The sequence below is a fragment of the Anomaloglossus baeobatrachus genome, chromosome 8 (genome assembly GCF_048569485.1).
Source record: "Anomaloglossus baeobatrachus isolate aAnoBae1 chromosome 8, aAnoBae1.hap1, whole genome shotgun sequence".
Classification (NCBI taxonomy): Eukaryota; Metazoa; Chordata; class Amphibia; order Anura; family Aromobatidae; genus Anomaloglossus; species Anomaloglossus baeobatrachus.
In genome coordinates, this window is record NC_134360.1 from 208,056,209 (window position 1) to 208,077,006 (window position 20,798).

General features: G+C 42.7%; 1 protein-coding gene across 1 annotated transcript; it reads left to right on the top strand.

Annotated features, from left to right (window-relative positions):
* Nucleotides 1-469: 469 nt before the first annotated feature.
* On the top strand, nt 470-20,519 carry CDCP2 (CUB domain containing protein 2). Its single transcript, XM_075320123.1, has 6 exons — nt 470-758; nt 2,026-2,373; nt 3,066-3,404; nt 6,947-7,300; nt 15,268-15,446; nt 19,454-20,519. The coding sequence occupies exons 1-6, from the start codon at nt 683-685 to the stop codon at nt 19,766-19,768; spliced, it is 1,611 nt and encodes a 536-aa protein (XP_075176238.1). The 5' UTR covers nt 470-682; the 3' UTR covers nt 19,769-20,519.
* Nucleotides 20,520-20,798: the final 279 nt, after the last annotated feature.

Consider the following 20,798-nt stretch of genomic DNA (forward strand, 5'->3'; position numbering starts at 1 on the left):
TTTCTAAATATAGTTCCCTATTCTTCTGATCGGTGCTCACCCCAGTGGACCCTCACCGATCAAGAAATTATCACGTGTCCTGTGGATCCTATACATCGGTGTTAACTTGTTTTCACCGAAGAACCCTTTAATGTAAACCCCTGTAATTGTCCATCACAGTTGAGTGCGCACAGTACCCGTCCAGGAGCCATATGTATTTTACAGTCAACGATCCAGTCCAATGCTTAGCAGATATTTGCATGTAGCCTAAGTGCGGGCACCTAAAGTCAATTCTGCCTGTGGCTTTCGGACACCCCACTCTGACACTGGCTGCAGGTGTCCCGATACGTTTGGCGATATACAGTATATCTATGAGTATATTTGCTGACGTTCTATAGGATGATAATGCACAACATTGATGCTTCTTCATTTTGCAGTCACAGGACCATTATGGATGTTCGTCCCTCTGCACCATCAGAGTAAGCCCCCATTATCTCCCAGTGATTTTATGCAGGTAGTATAATAGTGTAAATCCTGGGACACCCGATACACATCAGAACATCGAGGGTGGAGAGAAAAGTGAGATCAAGTTCCCATTCAGACATCGGATGAATTATTAATCCTATAGCAGCTTCGTCTCTGTGACTCTTATCTGTACTGGAGGCTGAGAGCAGTGGATATATTACAGTCCTAGCGCTGCAATATGCACAATATTCATTGCAAGTTTATCTTCATGATAAGCGTCTTATGGGACACTCGCGGGGTTCACACACGGAAGGGTAAGTAGAGATTTCTTGTGCTACGTTACTTGGCGTCTACGGTGCATTAAATGGAACGAGAACTCTCAAGTTACTTTCCCCTTTTTAAATCCACTTTCGAGATTCAAAATGGAAGAAATAGAACTTGAGCTGTTCCTGGAAAGACATCTGCGTAGACTTTCATGGCTGGTTTTGCTGTATGGTAAAATTCATCAGATGAAATTGTATCCGGGCTGACAGCACCTTCGATCTCAGCTTCCTACACCTCTATGATTGGGGATATGGGGCAGTGTTGTGAATGTTGCAGATGAATTTTGAGGGGTTGGATGTGGCCGTAAAGAAGATGGATGTCATCAAGTTATTTGTATGGTCTTTGGATTGTTGCTGTCTATGCAAGGAGGTCATGTTGCCATGATGTAACGCACAGCCCAGCTCAAATGTAGGAGCAGTCATTACTCTGAAAGCTTGGCCGGAAAGGGATTAATAGTCCATCTCAAGGAATGAAAATTATGATGCCAGAGATGCCCACCATGGCCCCAACGATAATTGGCTGAGGACACGTTTTTGGAAATATCAAGCATGTCAAGATTCGTCTTGACATACTTGATATTTCCAAAAACGTGTTTTCAGCCAATCATCGTTGGGGCCATGGTGGGCATTTCTGGCATCATAATTTTCATTCCAATGCCCACCATGGCCCCAACGATGATGGGCTGAGGACACGTTTTTGGAAATATCAAGTATGTCAAGATTCGTCTTGACATACTTGATATTTCCAATAAAAGTTGAAAGCAGAAGGGTGTAGCTAATCAGGATGGGACGATAGCCCTACCTGACATAGTGGTTGCTACAGGGCCGCCGATCATGGGTAAATGTGCACATCACCATGACCTCCTGCAGACTCGACGGTTCTGACACTTCCCTGCTCATAGCCATCGGACCCTGATGCAATGTCATATGCAGCAGCTGCTGTAAGAGTAGGCGGCGTGGCAGGAGGGTCCGATGGTGATAAGCAGGGCAAAAATAGGGGGATAATTTGTCCACAGACAACACTGCAAAACGGCTCACCAATGATTAGTGGGGCTCCATTAAAAAGTTTTGGCTCTTCTAGTTATGAATTGGTGACGGGGAGATATTACCTTTTAATATTTTTTTAAGCATTCTGAGCCCGTTAAAAAATAATTTGTGTGAATCACTTCCACTCCTTACATACCAATTGTTTCTTTGTATCTTGTATCCATCATTGCGCAGAACTTTTCAATGTTTAATGACCTTCTTCTATTCCCAGGTGTAAAGTGTGGGGGTGTACTCTCTGCCCCTGTAGGGCACGTGTCCAGTCCGAACTTCCCGAAGGTGTACCCTCCGTATACAGAGTGCAGCTGGCTCATAGTGGTGTCAGAAGGATCCACGGTTCAGCTCACCTTCCAGGAATTCAATCTAGAATATCATGACACGTGCGAATACGACTACGTCAGGATCTACAATGGGGCATCCAGGGACGAGGGGAATCTTTTGGGAACGTTTTGTGGTTCCCAGTTGCCTCCCAACCTTACGTCATCCTGGCATGTACTATCGGTCATTTTTCATTCAGACAAACACGTGGGCAGCAGTGGATTTTCTGCTACATATAGGAAGGGTAAGTTTACTAGGCAGATTTACTATTCTCCAAATATTTCAGGTGAGAAAACTATTGTGGGAGATGCGGTTCCTAAAGTCTAAAGGGGCACAAAAAGGACCTTTGAGAAGACCAGTACTATCGAAGACTTGTAATAGTTGGGGGCCTTTTGGGAGCTTTTACGTTGCGGCCAACGATCTTCAAGTTACACCATTGTTTTAGTATCTACAATTATGTGTCATCTGGATAATTGGATATGCCCCAGGTAGCTTCTAGAATCCAACGCCATAGTCCCAAGCAATGTTGGATTTTTGGATCACACAGTCAATGGTCCACTTCGCATGAACAATTTTTCAGATGAATGCACTGTCCGTGTATTTGGATGAGAGTCAGGTGACATGAATTAGACCAAATGACACATACGGGCACAATGTGGACAACATCAACAGAACTCCATGCGAATGGTAGCAGCACCACTTCATCTAGATATGACACAGCTGATCATGCACACAGTCATGCAAGGTCTTATGACCGGCAGGTATCGTGAATGGAAGTGCATGATACCTTACAACCTCAGGCAACAGACACCAAACAAGTAGCGCCTCTCACCATCCAGATCCTACTGTTTTATGTTGTGCACATGCATGCTGGGTGGTACCAATAGATTATCAGATATCGATGGCCACTTTATAACCTATACAATTACCTTACAGATATATGTGGCGGAGTCCTCACCAGCCTCTCTGGGGTAATTACCAGTCCGGATTACCCTGACAACTACCCCAACAATGCAGAGTGCCACTGGCTGATCAGCGCTGCACCTCACTCCACCATCCGGCTAATTTTCACAGACTTCCAGTTGGAGAGCCAGGAATGTAACTTTGACTACGTGGCAGTCTTTGATGGCTCCAGTCAAGAAGAAGACCAAGTCCGCCATTATTGTGGTACCACCAAGCCTCCTGACACCACATCATCTTCCAATGAGCTGCTGGTGGTCTTTAAATCTGACTTTAACATTGGAGGACGAGGTTTCAAAGCATACTACTCCTCAGGTATGGACATATATATTACCCCATGTCTCAACTTCACGAGCAATGCACCACATTTTCCACGACTGAATGTGCATCTGATGACAGAGCATTCTGATGGAAACCTTCCAGAGAACTAACAACTCTTCTAGGAGATCAGTAGGGCTCCGCTTTTACCGGAAGCCTCTTGAACCTTTTGGGAGAGTTGACAAGTATAACACCCAGGGAGGTGAGCTTTTTTCAGGAACTACCTGAGAGAGTGTTAAGGCTTATGTCTTGTTTGTACAACACCGCACTTTCCATAGTGATTACTGGTTACCGGTGCTGGGTATTGACGTTCTATCCTATATTTCCTATATTATGGGTTGTGCATTTTTGATCAATGGAAAAAAGGTGGAGGCCACATCACTTTCACGAACGTCATCATCAAATAGTTGATTGGCAATGTTGCCTACAGTTGGACATCCAATATTATTAATCGGTTATCCTACCTAATAATTAGGAATTCAGGACCATTCTGGTTCAGGACAATTTAATTAATTATGGTCATTGAGGTCCAACGGGAATGTAGGTGGACAGACAAATGTCAGTTTTTGTCCCAGGCTCATGAACCCTTAGCAATGCCTTTATAGGGACCTCTTGGATTAGAAGAATTTCTAAGAGCATATCATAGCATGTAAAAGACATTATCAGAGCAACTAGGGGAATGTGTCCCTAAACTAGGAGCATCATTGCCACTAGCAGAAAGAATTAAACGTAGATAACTACTATTAATAAAAACTTGTGTCATACCTTAGGAACATATCAAAAATTTTTATTGATGGCGGTTCCTTTCCTGAATCCCCCACTGACACCCGAAATAAAAGGGCAGAGGTGTTCAGCTTCCTTTTGGGTTGCAAAAAGTTTTATCTTCTTTTTAAAGATGCAAACAGAGACACTCATGTACTTTCCATACGTACATACAACGTTCTAATGATATCTTCAAGGACGGACAAGCAAAACCGATTACTGCTGATGTTGCACAGTGCGCTCTGTTGACCCGGGAAACATATATGTCTCAAGATGGTCTCAGCAGATCAAGGATAAAAGCAAGGTGTGGGAAAACAGCGTAGACTTCACTATCCCATCCCTTCACATCCTTGTTGGGTGAGGAGAGGTTGCACTAAACCACTTTCCCTTAAAGCTGATTGCATAAAAATATCTATGCCGAGTTTAACCAGGTTTTCCATAACTTTCAAGTGGTTCCTGGAAAAATAGGACATCTCCTGGAAGACGATGAACATTTCCCATCTAAATATCCAGGTAACCAGCAATTCGTAGGGGCTTTTCTATGTATTGCCAGAAAGTTCTGGCATTGGATGGAGAGCAGGTATCCAAATAAGCTTTTGGAAGAGTAAGAAGGCAGCAAATAAGGCTTGAAGGGGGTGGTGAATAACATAGATCTTCTGGAAAACCGGCTTGGAAAAGTTGGTAAGTGTTATGTTGGTGACCATCAATATATGATTGGTGGAGTCCAACTCAGTGCACTCCTGTCGATCAATGGATTGAAAGGCCCCAGTAATCCTTGCACCCATTTTTCCGTTACATAGGTCCAACGCTATATATCTGGTGGTGTCTGTATCAGCTCCATTCAATGTACTTTTTTTCAGAGCTGAACCAATCAAATCACAGCACAACAAATAAACACTTTTTGTCTGCTACTTGGCAAAAACCATGTGCGCTATACTAAATCGAATGCGCTGAATCCAAATCTGAAGTTAGTTTTTTTGTAGCACGTCAGGATATTAAGTTATTCCAATTTTTGTGAAAATTAAAATAAGCAATTAATAAAGATACAGAATCGTTATGTCCCACAGTTTCACAACATGTATTATCATTTTTATTGAAAAAGAAGTATAGGTAAATAAACCAAAAAACTTAAAAATCACTTATAGTAGCTTAAGAAATCGCCTTGAACTCAGCAGAGTACTTTTAAAAGTGCTTCAGGCACTTGCTTTTGCGCTTGTGAGTGGTCCTAGTGGCCTGTTGCAAAAACCAGCAGTAATCGCCCATCATGTTGGGGTTAAAGCGACCTGGGTATCTTTTTTCCATAGTAGAAATGTCCTGGTGGAATCTCTCACCATGTTCGTCACTGACATTACCCATATTTGGAGGAAAGAAGTCAAGATGTGAATGTAGGAAATGCATTTTCAATGACATTCGGGCACCATGCATTTCGTATGCTTGAAGCATATTGTCTATTAGTTCAGCATAGTTTTCTGCTCTTTCGTTTCCAAGGAAGTTTTGAACTACTACTATAAATGCATCCCATGCAGTTAGTTCAAGTGGGGTGAGTTCTTTCTTGAAGATTTCATCATGGATTAGTTGGTGGATTTCAGGACCAATAAAGATTCCTGCTTTGAGTTTGGCCTGTTTTCAATGCACTAAACTTTTCCTTCAGATACTTAAATCCATTCCCTTGACGATCCATTGCTACTACAAAATTTTTCATTAGTCCTAGTTTAATGTGAAGAGGTGGAAGATAAACTTTAAGTGGATCGACAAGTGATTCGTGTTGAACATTGTGCTTACCAATCTTATGTTCATCTCTATTGGGCCACCGTTTAATTTTATAATGGTTGTTGTCATCTCGACTGTTCCATAGGCACAGAAAGCACATATGCTTAGTGTAACCTAACTGCAAACCAAGGACTAGTGCAACAACTTTGAGGTCAGCACAAATGTTCCATTGATGTTCTGAATATTTAATCAATTTCAGAATGATCTGCATAGAAGCATAGGTCTCTTTCATTCCAACCACATGTGCAATGCCTTCAACAATGCCTGAATAGGCGTATGGCCTTTTCTAAGTATAACTCAAAATCTGGACGTGCTGTACAAATTCTGAGTTCATATTTGGAATCAGCATGTTCAAATTAGTAAAGAACACATGTTTTACCCTCAGTAGCAAAATCATTGTTGTGCTGTGAATTGGTGGCCATCATTACAACAATCGTGGTTTTAAAGTGGTTTTCTAAAACCTCTCTACCCCAGAAGCACTTTGCTTGAAAAACAAACAAAATAAACCTTCCTTTACTCACCCTTCCCAGGTCCATTCCGCAGTCTCCTTCGCTGCTCCCAGTGTCTTTTATTGTCTTCAGCACTGATGTTACGTCAATCGCGCTGCAGCCAATCCGTGAGCTCAGCAGGTCTACTCAAGTTGATGGCACAAGCCATGTATAGCCGGTAAGCTCACGGATTGTCTGCAGCACTGGCAACATGACATCAGTGCTGCAAATAATAACAGACATTGGGAGCAGAGGGGAAGACTCAATGCTGGACCTGAGGAGGGGGAGTAAAGCACAGTTTGTTTTTTTAAACAAACTGAAGCCAAGGAAAACGTTTTCCAAAACCGTAAAACCCCTTTAATTTCAGGACCACCTCTCTCACCATGGGACCAATATCCTACTGGTTACCTGCCAGTTATATCACTTATCTGATACAAGGAATGCCAATATATAACTATGTTAGAACAAGTACGTTTTATGATGCCAATCATTACCTCTCTTCTTTTACTTGTTACTTAGGTGAGTGCCAGGATGTGTTCACAGCGGTGAAAGGCAATATTACCAGCCCTCGCTACCCGGACATGTACCCCAATAATATTATTTGTCAGTGGAACATCCAGTTACCCCCAGGTTTTCGAATTAAGCTGTTTTTTCAAGATCTTGAGATGGAAGAGGTGAACACCATGACGGACGAGTGTGATTATGACTACCTGGCGGTGTATGATGGGCAAAGCACAAGGGACAAGCCCCTGGGCAGGAGGTGTGGGACCAACATACCGGCACCCCTGATATCCACCAAGAATAATCTGCTGCTGGTGCTAGTCACAGACAGAGACACTGCCAACAGGGGCTTCTCGGTGTCCTATATTGGAAGTAAGTCATATATTTATGCATTGGTGGAGAGCGAGAACATTTTTAACAGGGAACAGGGTGGGCTTTAGAGCAACATCCATGGTCATATACAATAAAGTCTATACCACCCTCCACAATAGGAACTGTTCTTAGAAGGAACTCTCTTCTGTGGCTAGTTGACCCTAGGGTGGACATTTCATTGGTGCACCCTATGCAGCCACACAGGGGCCCAAGAGGTCAGGGGACCCATTTCAACCTCCAGGTGGAATTGTGCATTTTGATGATCTCTTGGGTGGCAAAAGTCCCCATATACTATCCCCGCCCAGGGGCCCTCTTCTGTCTGTGTCGGCCAGTGAATTGACCCCATTGCGGTTCCACATTCCATGCCCTAATTGTTCAAATAAAAAAAAACAAAAAAACTTTCAGACCCATAGGGGGGGTAGAAGGATTTTTCCAGACAGGCATTTCATATGAGAGGTCTAAACCTATAGCCTGCTGGAGTAAGGAACTTCAAGTGAAATCAGAGGTACAGGCCATTTATTGGATTTGGTGCATCTTTTGCTTTGTCTATGCAGCACAAAAATCTCCGCCAGCAATGAATTAGTGTCAATTACGGTTATAATTTGTCAACTACAGTTATAATTTAAAGCCAATTTTCTGGAATACCTTATAGTACAGCTGTCAAATGGGTGGTAGACAACACTCCCTATCAGAAAAGTGCTGAGGGTGTTGGTCTTAGCAAAAAGAGAAAAAGTCATGAAAATTCATGCAAATGCTATTTTTTTTATTGTGTGAATCTTTAACTTACATAGCTGGAATGATTAATTACCCCCTGGAAATTTTCATTTTTATTTTTTTCTTAAAATAATTCCATGCATCTTTTTTAGCATTTTTCCAAGTGTTAGTACCAGCATTTTCTGTAACATTTAAAATCTGCATTTTTGTTTTGTTTTTTCAATACCTTTACCATTTTCCGCCCTTTATTACAGTCACTTGGGTCTTATAATCAGCAATTTGCCCACCAGTCTAGTACATGATCTTCTGTGCACACAAAAAGTCAATCTCTGACTTCCTCGGGATTAGATTATCCCAGATCAAATCCCTAATTGGCAGCTTTAGGCTATGTGCGCACGTTGCGTATTTGCATGCAGTTACGCTGCGATCTGCACCGCAGCGTAACTGCATGCGTCCTGCGTCCCCAGCATAATCTATGAAGATTATGCAGGAGACGTGCGCACGTGGCGTATTAGAGCGCAGCGCTTCGGCTGCTGCCTGAAGCGCGCGTTCTAAGAAGTGACATGTCACTTATTCCGTGCGCTCTGCATGCAGCTCCCGCTCGGTCTATGGGAGGGGCTGCACTCAGAGCGCATGGAATCGTTTTGTTTTTTTTTTTCTTTCTGCAGCGATTTGAAGCGCACGTGTGCTGTTCAAATCGCTGCAGAAATCTCTGCAGGGACAGAACGCTACGTGCGCACATAGCCTTAAAGCGCATCAATCACCAGGATTTTCCTAGTTAACATAAAGCCAGTGCTATACTGGAGCTATCATGCTGATTCTATACATACCTTTAGTTGTGAGATCGGATTTATAGGTTTTGAAACACAAGCAAGTAACATTTTTAAAATGAGCAGCTTTTTGAATGACAGCAGCTGCCGATCATCTGATAGCTCGGGTGGGTTTTGATAGTGATTCCTGCCCCCCAGCCTGTCCGTCCTCCCCCTATCTGTTATTTATGCCAATACTATTGTATAATCTATTTAATAAATAGCTAGAAGGACCTGTGCTGATGTCATACCCATATGACCAGAAGGGGCGGGGCCTCAGCCATCAGAAAAATAATGTTGCTTCCTGGTATCAGCTACATGGGTATGACATCAGCACAGATCCTTCTAGCCACTTAGTAAAACAATTCTATAATAGAATTAGCATAAATTACCGGGGGAGGACGAACAGGCCGGGGGGGAATCACTATGAATATCCACCCCAGCTATCAACTGATCCTCAGCTGCTGCCATTAAAAAAGCTGCTCATTTCACAAACTTTACTTGCTTGTGTTTCAAAACCTATACATCCTAGCTGACAACTAAAAGGTATGTATAGAATCAGCCTGATAGTGCCAGTATAGCACTGGCTTTCGGTTATATCGGAAAATCCTGGTGATTGGTGCGCTTTAAGATCACTTATTTGGTCTCCGGTGGGCAAATGGAGCCTTATAGATATATTTTGCTGTATAAGCATGGGGTATTGCTGACCTTACTTGGTCAGAATTTACTAATTTACCATCAATAATAATTATTAAATATCTGATATAATGTCTAACTATTTTGTCAGAAGAACTTGCAGCTGAATGTGTCTGCCTGTTGCTCCTCCCGTCTCCATAGAATCTTATAAGCACCAACAGTCATCTCCTATCTCAGTAATTGGAAAATATGCATTGACCCCTAAATTAAAAGATTATTGAAAGTCCAGGAGGAGAAAGAAGCAGATTTGTCTGATAACATTTTTTATAATTTTCCTCTGTAGTATTAATTTAAAAAAAAAAAAAGTTGATCATATTATCCTACACCGTGTGCAGAATTATTAGGCAAATGAGTATTTTGATCACATGATACTTTTTATACATGTTGTCCTACTCCAAGCTGTATAGGGTTGAGAGCCAGCTACCAATTAAGTAAATCAGGTGATGTGCATCTCTGTAATGAGGAGCGGTGCGGTGTAATGACATCAACACCCTATATAAGGTGTGCTTAATTATTAGGCAACTTCCTTTCCTTTGGCAAAATGGGTCAGAAGACAGATTTGACGGACTCTGAAAAGTCCAAACTTGTGAGATGTCTTACAGAGGGATGCAGCAGTCTTGAAATTGCCAAACTTTTGAAGCGTGATCACCGAACAATCAAGCGTTTCATGGCAAATAGCCAACAGGGTCTCAAGAAGCATGTTGGGAAAAAAAGGCGCTAAATAACTGCCCATGAATTGAGGAAAATCAAGCGTGAAGCTGCCAAGATGCCATTTGCCACCAGTTTGGCCATATTTCAGAGCTGCAACGTTACTAGAGTATCAAAAAGCACAAGGTGTGCTATACTCAGGGACATGGCCAAGGTAAGGAAGGCTGAAAAACCAACACCATTGAACAAGAAACATAAGATAAAACGTCAAGACTGGGCCAAGAAATATCTTAAGACTGATTTTTCAAAGGTTTTATGGACTGATGTAATGAGAGTGACTCTTGATGGGCCAGATGGATGGGCCAGAGGCTGGATCAGTAATGGGCAGAGAGCTCCACTCCGACTCAGACGCCAGCAAGATGGAAGTGGGATACTGGTATGGGCTGGTATCATCAAAGATGAACTTGTGGGACCTTTTCGGGTTGAGGATGGAGTGAAGCTCAACTCCCAGACCTACTGCCAGTTTCTGGAAGACTTCTTCACGCAGTGGTACAGGAAGAAGTCGGTATCGTTCAAGAAAAACATGATTTTCATGCAGGACAATGCTCCATCACATGCATCCAACTACTCCACAGCATGGCTGGCCAGTCAAGGTCTAAAAGATGAAAAAATAATGACATGGCCCCCTTGTTCACCTGATCTGAACCCCATAGAGAACCTGTGGTGCCTCATAAAATGTGAGATCTACAGGGAGGGAAAACAGTCCACCTCTCGGAACAGTGTCTGGAGGTTGTGGTGGCTGCTGCACGCAATGTGGATCGTAAACAGATCAAGAAACTGACAAAATCTATGGATGGTCGGCTGCTGGGTGTCATCAGAAAGAAAGGTGGCTATATTGGTCACTAATTTTTTTGGTTTTTGTTTTTGCATGTCAGAAATGTTTATTTCTACATTTTGTGCAGTTATATTGGTTTACCTGGTGAAAATAAACAAGTGAGATGGGAATATATTTGGTTCTTAATAAGTTGCCTAATAATTCTGCACAGTAATAGTTACCTGCACAAACAGATATCCTCCTAAGATAGCCAAATCTAAAAAAAAAAACACTCCAACTTCCAAAAATATTAAGCTTTGATATTTATGAGTCTTTTGGGTTGATTGAGAACATAGTTGTTGATTAATAATCAAACAAAATCCTCTAAAATACAACTTGCCTAATAATTCTGCACACGGTGTATACTAATGGTGATAGTCACCATTACTTGAGGCAATCTGCAAGAAGAGTTGACAACATTGTCCTCAAAAGATATAATGGAGGAATGTGGCAGCTCGAAGCCTCCAGAGCCAAGTTCAGACACAAAACCTGAGACTTTGGGAATTTACATTCTGAGCTCCTAAATAAGAAGCATAAAAGCAAAGGCAATGCAATTAACAGTGATTTACAATCTGTCTCCCTCGACCTGAGGATTCGGTTTCTCTGGCTCTTGCTGTAATGCATTTTTTTTTGTATATAGGAAAAGCTTTTAATGGTTTTCTAATGTACTGGCTATAAGAAGTCCTCATCTCTTATTGATTCACACGGAGAATTACAGACTCAGCTCCATTGTTGTTACTTGCAGAAATTATGCTGGAATTCTATTTTAACCCATTCACAGCAATAGATGTATAGCAGCCGTTGTTTTGGAGAAAGAATTGTATATTGCATGTATATTAATCCACAAAATGTCTCATACTTTGGAAAATTGTACAATTAAGGAACACGAAAGTCATAAGTTTATAATGACTGGATTTGGGAGCTCATCATTAGTCTCAGCCTATGTCTAACAAAGAGCTGAAGTCTATTGTTTATGTTACTAATATACAAGAAAAATGCTCAAAGTAATGTCACAGTAATTGGTTAAATCACTCACAGTAATGTCACAGAAGTGGCAGCACAGAAATTAAGTAGCTCAAGTGCGTCCATAATGACGTCATAACAGTAGGAAATTGTGGGCAGTGATGTCATAGTTCACAGTGGAAATGCACACAGTGATGTCACAGCAGTTTAATAATAATTACAGTATAGGGAGAATGCACACAGTGATGTCACAGCAATGTAATAATAATTACAGTATAGGGAGAATGTACACAGTGATGTCACAGCAGTTTAATAATAATTACAGTATAGGGAGAATGCACACAGTGATGTCACAGCAGTTTAATAATAATTACAGTATAGGGAGAATGCACACAGTGATGTCACAGCAGTTTAATGATAATTACATTATAGGGAGAATGCACACAGTGATGTCACTGCAATGTAATAATAATTACAGTACAGGGAGAATGTACACAGTGATGTCACAGCAGTTTCATAATAATTACAGTATAGGGAGAATGCACACAGTGATGTCACAGCAGTTTCATAATAATTACAGTATAGGGAGAATGTACACAGTGATGTCACAGCAGTTTAATGATAATTACATTATAGGGAGAATGCACACAGTGATGTCACAGCAGTTTAATAATAATTACAGTATAGGGAGAATGCACACAGTGATGTCACAGCAGTTTAATAATAATTACAGTACAGGGAGAATGCACACAGTGATGTCACAGCAGTTTAATGATAATTACATTATAGGGAGAATGCACACAGTGATGTCTCAGCAGTTTAATAATAATTACAGTACAGGGAGAATGCACACAGTGATGTCACAGCAGTGTAATAATAATTACAGTATAGGGAGAATGCACACAGTGATGTCACAGCAGTTTAATGATAATTACATTATAGGGAGAATGCACACAGTGATGTCACAGCAGTTTAATAATAATTACAGTATAGGGAGAATGCACACAGTGATGTCACAGTAGTTTAATAATAATTACAGTACAGGGAGAATGCACACAGTGATGTCACAGCAGTTTAATGATAATTACATTATAGGGAGAATGCACACAGTGATGTCTCAGCAGTTTAATAATAATTACAGTACAGGGAGAATGCACACAGTGATGTCACAGCAGTGTAATAATAATTACAGTATAGGGAGAATGCACACAGTGATGTCACAGCAGTTTAATGATAATTACATTATAGGGAGAATGCACACAGTGATGTCACAGCAGTTTAATGATAATTACATTATAGGGAGAATGCACACAGTGATGTCTCAGCAGTTTAATAATAATTACAGTATAGGGAGAATGCACACAGTGATGTCACAGCAATGTAATAATAATTACAGTACAGGGAGAATGCACACAGTGATGTCACAGCAGTTTAATGATAATTACATTATAGGGAGAATGCACACAGTGATGTCTCAGCAGTGTAATAATAATTACAGTATAGGGAGAATGCACACAGTGATGTCACAGCAGTTTAATGATAATTACATTATAGGGAGAATGCACACAGTGATGTCACAGCAGTTTAATAATAATTACAGTATAGGGAGAATGTACACAGTGATGTCACAGCAGTTTAATGATAATTACATTATAGGGAGAATGCACACAGTGATGTCAGAGCGGTGTAATAATAATTACAGTACAGGGAGAATGCACACAGTGATGTCACAGCAATGTAATAATAATTACAGTACAGGGAGAATGCACACAGTAATGTCAGAATGGTGTAATAATAATTACAGTACAGGGAGAATTCACAGAGTGATGTCAGAATGGTGTAATAATAATTACAGTACAGGGAGAATGCACACAGTGATGTCAGAGCGGTGTAATAATAATTACAGTACAGGGAGAATGCACACAGTGATGTCAGAGCGGTGTAATAATAATTACAGTACAGGGAGAATGCACACAGTGATGTCAGAGCGGACTGATTTTTCAAAGGTTTTATGGACTGAGAGTGACTCTTGATGGGCCAGATGGATGGGCCAGAGGCTGGATCAGTAATGGGCAGAGAGCTCCACTCCGACTCAGACGCCAGCAAGGTGGAGGTGGGTACTGGTATGGGCTGGTATCATCAAAGATGAACTTGTGGGACCTTTTCGGGATGAGGATGGAGTGAAGCTCAACTCCCAGGACCTACTGCCAGTTTCTGGAAGACAACTTCTTCAAGCAGTGGTACAGGAAGAAGTCGGTATCGTTCAAGAAAAACATGATTTTCATGCAGGACAATGCTCCATCACATGCATCCAACTACTCCACATCGTGGCTGGCCAGTAAAGGTCTAAAAGATGAAAAAATATTGACATTGTTCACCTGATCTGAACCCCATAGAGAACCTGTGGTCCCTCATAAAATGTAAGATCTACAGGGAGGGAAAACAGTACACCTCTCGGAACAGTGTCTGGAGGCTGTGGTGGCTGCTGCACGCAATGTTAATCGTAAACAGATCAAGCAACTGACAGAATCTATGGATGGTCGGCTGCTGAGTGTCATCAGAAAGAAAGTTGGCTATAGTGCGCACTCATTTTTTTGGTTTTTGTTTTTGCATGTCAGAAATGTTTATTCCTAATTTTTGTGCAGTTATATTGGTTTACCTGGTGAAAATAAACAAGTGAGATGGGAATATATTTGGTTTTTATTAAGTTGCCTGATAATTCTGCACAGTAATAGTTACCTGCACAAACAGATATCCTCCTAAGATAGCCAAATGTAAAAAAAAAACACTCCAACTTCCAAAAATATTAAGCTTTGATATTTATGAGTCTTTTGGGTTGATTGAGAACATAGTTGTTGATCAATAATAAAAAAAATCCTCCAAAATACAATTTGCCTAATAATTCTGCACACGGTGTACATATATACACACACACACATATATATACACTCAGCTTTATATATTAAATTCGTATATTCATTAATCGCAGTGTGCGGCCGCACTGTATTTGTCTGTGTATCGGCCTGTACATTAATTCACTACATAAGGTGTGCGGGTCCTATATATATATTTTTTTTTATCTTTTTTGAATTTCTGCTGTGTCACGAAAAAGAATCTGACCCCGGTGGAGGTGCGGCCTACAAATAATCATTGCGATCATGTGATGGAAAATTGTTGTGGTCTCAGGGAGTTATTAGATAAAGTGATTTGATGATTCTAATAATTAAATTCTGAACACTTTTTTTTTTTTTTTTAATAAATAGTGGTTCCCATAAACGTCAGCTGCACCCGCACAGACTTCCACATCCAGATCCCGATGCAGTCTGTCCCCAAACTGGAAAGGAGCCACATCTACCTGGGGTCTCAGGCCTGCACAGCGCAGATATCCGGCAGCAATTACAAGATCTATGCTCGCTTTGACACATGTGGGATAGGACCGCAGGTAATTAGTATATAAAGTTGTTTACAGCGAAACACAAAGACACAGATGCATAGCCACTCTCCATTGAGACGTAAGCGATGACGTGACGACCACCGGTCACCTGGCCCCGACAGACCCACAGATGGTCGGGACATCATCGCTTCCAATCTGGCGGAGACAATCAGAGAAGAAGGTGGATTCTTGGGACATCTGGTGACTTTTATGAGCATGGCTTCCCACTGTTATCTACAGATACCTGCTGGGACCAGTGCATATCTGGCAGGTATTATGATTCTGTCTAATTCATTAAAAGAGTATTCCCATCTCAAAGATCCTATTCCATTATGTAGTAGGTGTCATAATAATAATAGCAGCAAATACTTTTAATTAGAAATTTACTATAGTTGTCCTGATATAGCCATGTCTCTTACCTCATGTGCAGGGCATTGCAGTAGCTTAGGTATCCATGGTTATGACCACAAGCAACTAACTAATGAACTGTCTCTATATGTGTGGACGTACCTATGGATACCTAAGCTGCAATGCCCTGCACATGAGGTAAGAGACATGGCTATATCAGGAGTACTATGCTACATTACATTTCTAATTAATTATTATTATGCCTATTACATATTGGGATAGGATCTTGGAGATGGGAATAACCCTTTAAGGGAGAGGTGCGGGGGGTGGCTCATCAAAATTGTACTGACATTAGTTGTAGGATACTTACACTTCCAGAAACAGTGTCACTCCTATACTTAGGCCGCAGCTGGTATTGCAACTCGTCCTTGTTCACTTTAAGGCTGGGGTACATGGTGATTTTGACTACAACACAGGTCACTCGGCCAAAGATTATGTGCTTCATTGTAACTAGTCATAAGCACTACCATGCCTAGGTACTCGTAACGAGCAGTTGGATGCTCGGATGGGTGCAACTTTAGTACCCGAATATAATGGAAGTCAATGGTGGACTCTTCTGGGAAATCGTCCGGAAAAAAGCTCGAATTCCACATTGACTTCCATTATACTCAGGTATTCAAGTCGCGCCCATTCGAGCATCCAACTCCTCATTATGAATACCGAGCACCTGAGCATGGTAGTGCTCGCTCATCACTAGTTACGAGTACTGAGCACCTGAGCATGGTAGTGCCCGCTCATCACTAGTTACGAGTACAGAGCACCTGAGCATGGTAGTGCCTGCTCATCACTAGTTACCAGTACTGAGCACCTGAGCATGGTAGTGCCCGCTCATCACTAGTTACGAGTACTGAGCACCTGAGCATGGTAGTGCTCACTCATCACTAGTTACGAGTACAGAGCACCCGAGCATGGTAGTGCCCGCTTATCACTAGTTACAAGTACAGAGCACCTGAGCATGGTAGTGCCCGCTCATCACTAGTTACGAGTACTGAGCACCTGAGCATGGTAGTGCTCACTCATCACTAGTTACGAGTACAGAGCACCCGAGCATGGTAGTGCCCGCTTATCACTAGTTACGAGTACTGAGCACCTGAGCATGGTAGTGCCCGCTCATCACTAGTTACGAGTACTGAGCACCTGAGCATGGTAGTGCCCGCTCATCACTAGTTACGAGTACTGAGCACCTGAGCATGGTAGTGCTCACTCATCACTAGTTACGAGTACAGAGCACCTGAGCATGGTAGTGCCCGCTCATCACTAGTTACGAGTACAGAGCACCTGAGCATGGTAGTGCCCGCTCATCACTAGTTACGAGTACTGAGCACCTGAGCATGGTAGTGCGCACTCATCACTAGTTACGAGTACAGAGCACCCGAGCATGGTAGTGCCCGCTTATCACTAGTTACGAGTACTGAGCACCTGAGCATGGTAGTGCCCGCTCATCACTAGTTACGAGTACTGAGCATGGTAGTGCTCGCTCATCACTAGTTACGAGTACAGAGCACCTGAGCATGGTAGTACCCGCTCATCACTAGTTACGAGTACTGAGCACCTGAGCATGGTAGTGCCCGCTCATCACTAGTTACGAGTACCGACCACCCGAGCATGGTAGTGCCCGCTCATCACTAATTACGAGTACTGAGCACCCGAGCATGTTACTGCCCGCTCATCACTAGTTACGAGTACTGAGCACCCGAGCATGGTAGTGCCCGCTCATCACTAGTTACATGTACTGAGCACCCGAGCATGGTAGTGCTCACTCATCACTAGTTACGAGTACTGAGCACCTCAGCATGGTAGTGCTCACTAATCACTAGTTATGTGTACCGGGCACCCGAGCATGGTAGTGCCCACTCATCACTAGTTATGAGTACCGGGCACCTGAGCATGGTAGTGCTCACTCATCACTAGTTATGAGTACCGGGCACCCGAGCATGGTAGTGCTCACTCATCACTAGTTATGAGTACCGGGCACCTGAGCATGGTAGTGCTCGCTCATCACTAGTTATGAGTAGCGGGCACCCGAGCATGGTAGTGCTCACTCATCACTAGTTACGAGTACTGAGCAGCTGAACATGGTAGTGCTCACTCATCACTAAGTGCCCCCTCATCACTAGTTACGAGTATCGAGCACCTCAGCATGGTAGTGCTCGCTCATCACTAGTTACGAGTACTGAGCACCTGAGCATGGTAGTGCCCGCTCATCACTAGTTACCAGTACTGAGCACCTGAGCATGGTAGTGCTCGCTCATCACTAGTTACGAGTACTGAGCACCTGAGCATGGTAGTGCCCGCTCATCACTAGTTACCAGTACTGAGCACCTGAGCATGGTACTGCTCGCTCATCACTAGTTACCAGTACTGAGCACCTGAGCATGGTAGTGCCGGCTCATCACTAGTTACGAGTACTGAGCACCTGAGCATGGTACTGCTCGCTCATCACTAGTTACCAGTACTGAGCACCTGAGCATGGTAGTGCCCGCTCATCACTAGTTACGAGTACTGAGCACCTGAGCATGGTAGTGCCCGCTTATCACTAGTTACGAGTACTGAGCACCTGAGCATGGTAGTGCCCGCTCATCACTAGTTACCAGTACTGAGCACCTGAGCATGGTAGTGCCCGCTTATCACTAGTTACGAGTACTGAGCACCTGAGCATGGTAGTGCCCGCTTATCACTAGTTACGAGTACTGAGCACCTGAGCATGGTAGTGCCCGCTTATCACTAGTTACGAGTACTGAGCACCTGAGCATGGTAGTGCCCGCTCATCACTAGTTACGAGTACTGAGCACCTGAGCATGGTAGTGCCCGCTTATCACTAGTTATGAGTACTGAGCACCTGAGCATGGTAGTGCCCGCTCATCACTAGTTACCAGTACTGAGCACCTGAGCATGGTAGTGCCCGCTTATCACTAGTTACAAGTACTGAGCACCTGAGCATGGTAGTGCCCACTCATCACTAGTTACGAGTACTGAGCACCTGAGCATGGTAGTGCTCGCTTATCACTAGTTACGAGTACTGAGCACCTGAGCATGGTAGTGCTCGCTTATCACTAGTTACGAGTACTGAGCACCTGAGCATGGTAGTGCTCGCTCATCACTAGTTACGAGTACTGAGCACCCGAGCATGGTAGTGCTCGCTCATCACTAGTTACGAGTACTGAGCACCCGAGCATGGTAGTGCCCGCTCATCACTAGTTACGAGTACTGAGCACCCGAGCATGGTAGTGCTCACGCATCACTAACTGTAACATAATGCAGATCACAAGTATTTAGTAAAAAAAAGTCCAACTGTTTTGTTTTGCTTGTCGTGGTCACAGTACCTTAGGCTATACGATGTGATCCATTCACTTGTATTACTCTGCAATGTAGCAGCAGCTCATAGCAGTATTTGGCCACTCAACCTGTATCACGGCCAAATTGGCTACATAGCCCCAGTCTTATGGGCCAAGTTGCAATACTAGATACAGGCCACTGATAAGAGTGGTGCTGTTATTGAAATAAAAGCTTTCACCTTGCCTTTCAAATGCAATCCTAACAAAGCTCGCTGAAGGTCACACTAGTGGTATCAAAGACTATAACCATCACCTTCTCTCTGTCATATGCAGAAAAGGAACAACACCTCCATGATTGTGAGCATCCTCTACGTGGACTTTTCCATGGGTGGTCAAGAAGACGTCCATGAATATGAGGTGCAGTGTGAACCCAAGAGGAAGGAGGCTTCTGTGCACATTTTATCGGGGTCAGACCCGGCCCAGCTTAGCGGACGAATAGAGGATACAGGACAGTCCGATCTCCCGGAGGCAGAGGCTTCAGAGAGCAGTGACCGCGGGCAAGACAGCAGCGACGTGGTATTCATCAGCATCTGTATATTGGCTGGGATCCTCATGCTGATCGCCGTGGTGGGACTGGTGTTACTGTGACACTGGACTGTACCCCAAATGATCACCATGACCGTTGCTAGAACCCAACAAGGGTAATGGAGCGAGTAGAATCGTCAGTCTCTATACTTCTAATACAAGAATGGACGCAAGGAAGTCGGGAACACCACGATTGTGCTGGTTATATACAGCAGCTGACACTATATCCACATGTGCCTGTTTTATATCCATTATCTGATGACAATCTAAACTCCCAAAATAAAAGGTGCACATTCAAGTAATAATAGGTCACATACAGATTATCAGTCTTCTTGACAAAAGGGCACATATAGTGTGATAAGAGAAGCAACCCGAGTGTTCTGAGAGAAAAGATCTCCATTCTGTATAGATTCTCAAATATATAAAGTTGTCAGGAATGTTAGACATACACATGGTATTACCAATGTAACGGCTATGGACACCTCTGACATTGAAAAAAATATTTCTACATGTTAATAAAAGTTTGAGTCTGCGACCTTGATCCCTTCTATCATTTTCAGAGACCCTGAGATGTAGTTTTAAATTTCTCTCTTGTAAGAGTGTCTCTCCCAGTAATACAGGCTGGATGGTTAGGTCTGTGTGTCTCTTCCAGTAATATAGGCTGAATGTGAGGTCTGTGTGTCTCTTCCAGTAATATAGAAAAAAAAAATTATTCAGCTCACCCGTATATGTATCCGCTCAGTTCAGGTGGGATGCAGGCAGTCCACCGGACAGGCAGGTCCGTAGAGGCAATAGCAAGGAGGAAGGACGGGACTCAGCACCAATTCCAGGATAGCAAAAAATATAAGCATGCTTATGATTAAGGACTTATCTATATTCCAACTGTCCGAAACGCGTCAAGCCATGATGTTTTCATGGAACCGATGATGTTTTTCTTGGATTTTTAATCATTGAATAAAGTTTCTACATTTTTATATATTTTTCGTTGGATTTATATTTTTTGCTATCCTGGAATTGGTGCTGAGTCCCGTCCTTCCTCCTTGCTCTTCCAGTAATATAGGCTGGATAGTCAGGTCTGTGTGTGTCTTCCAGT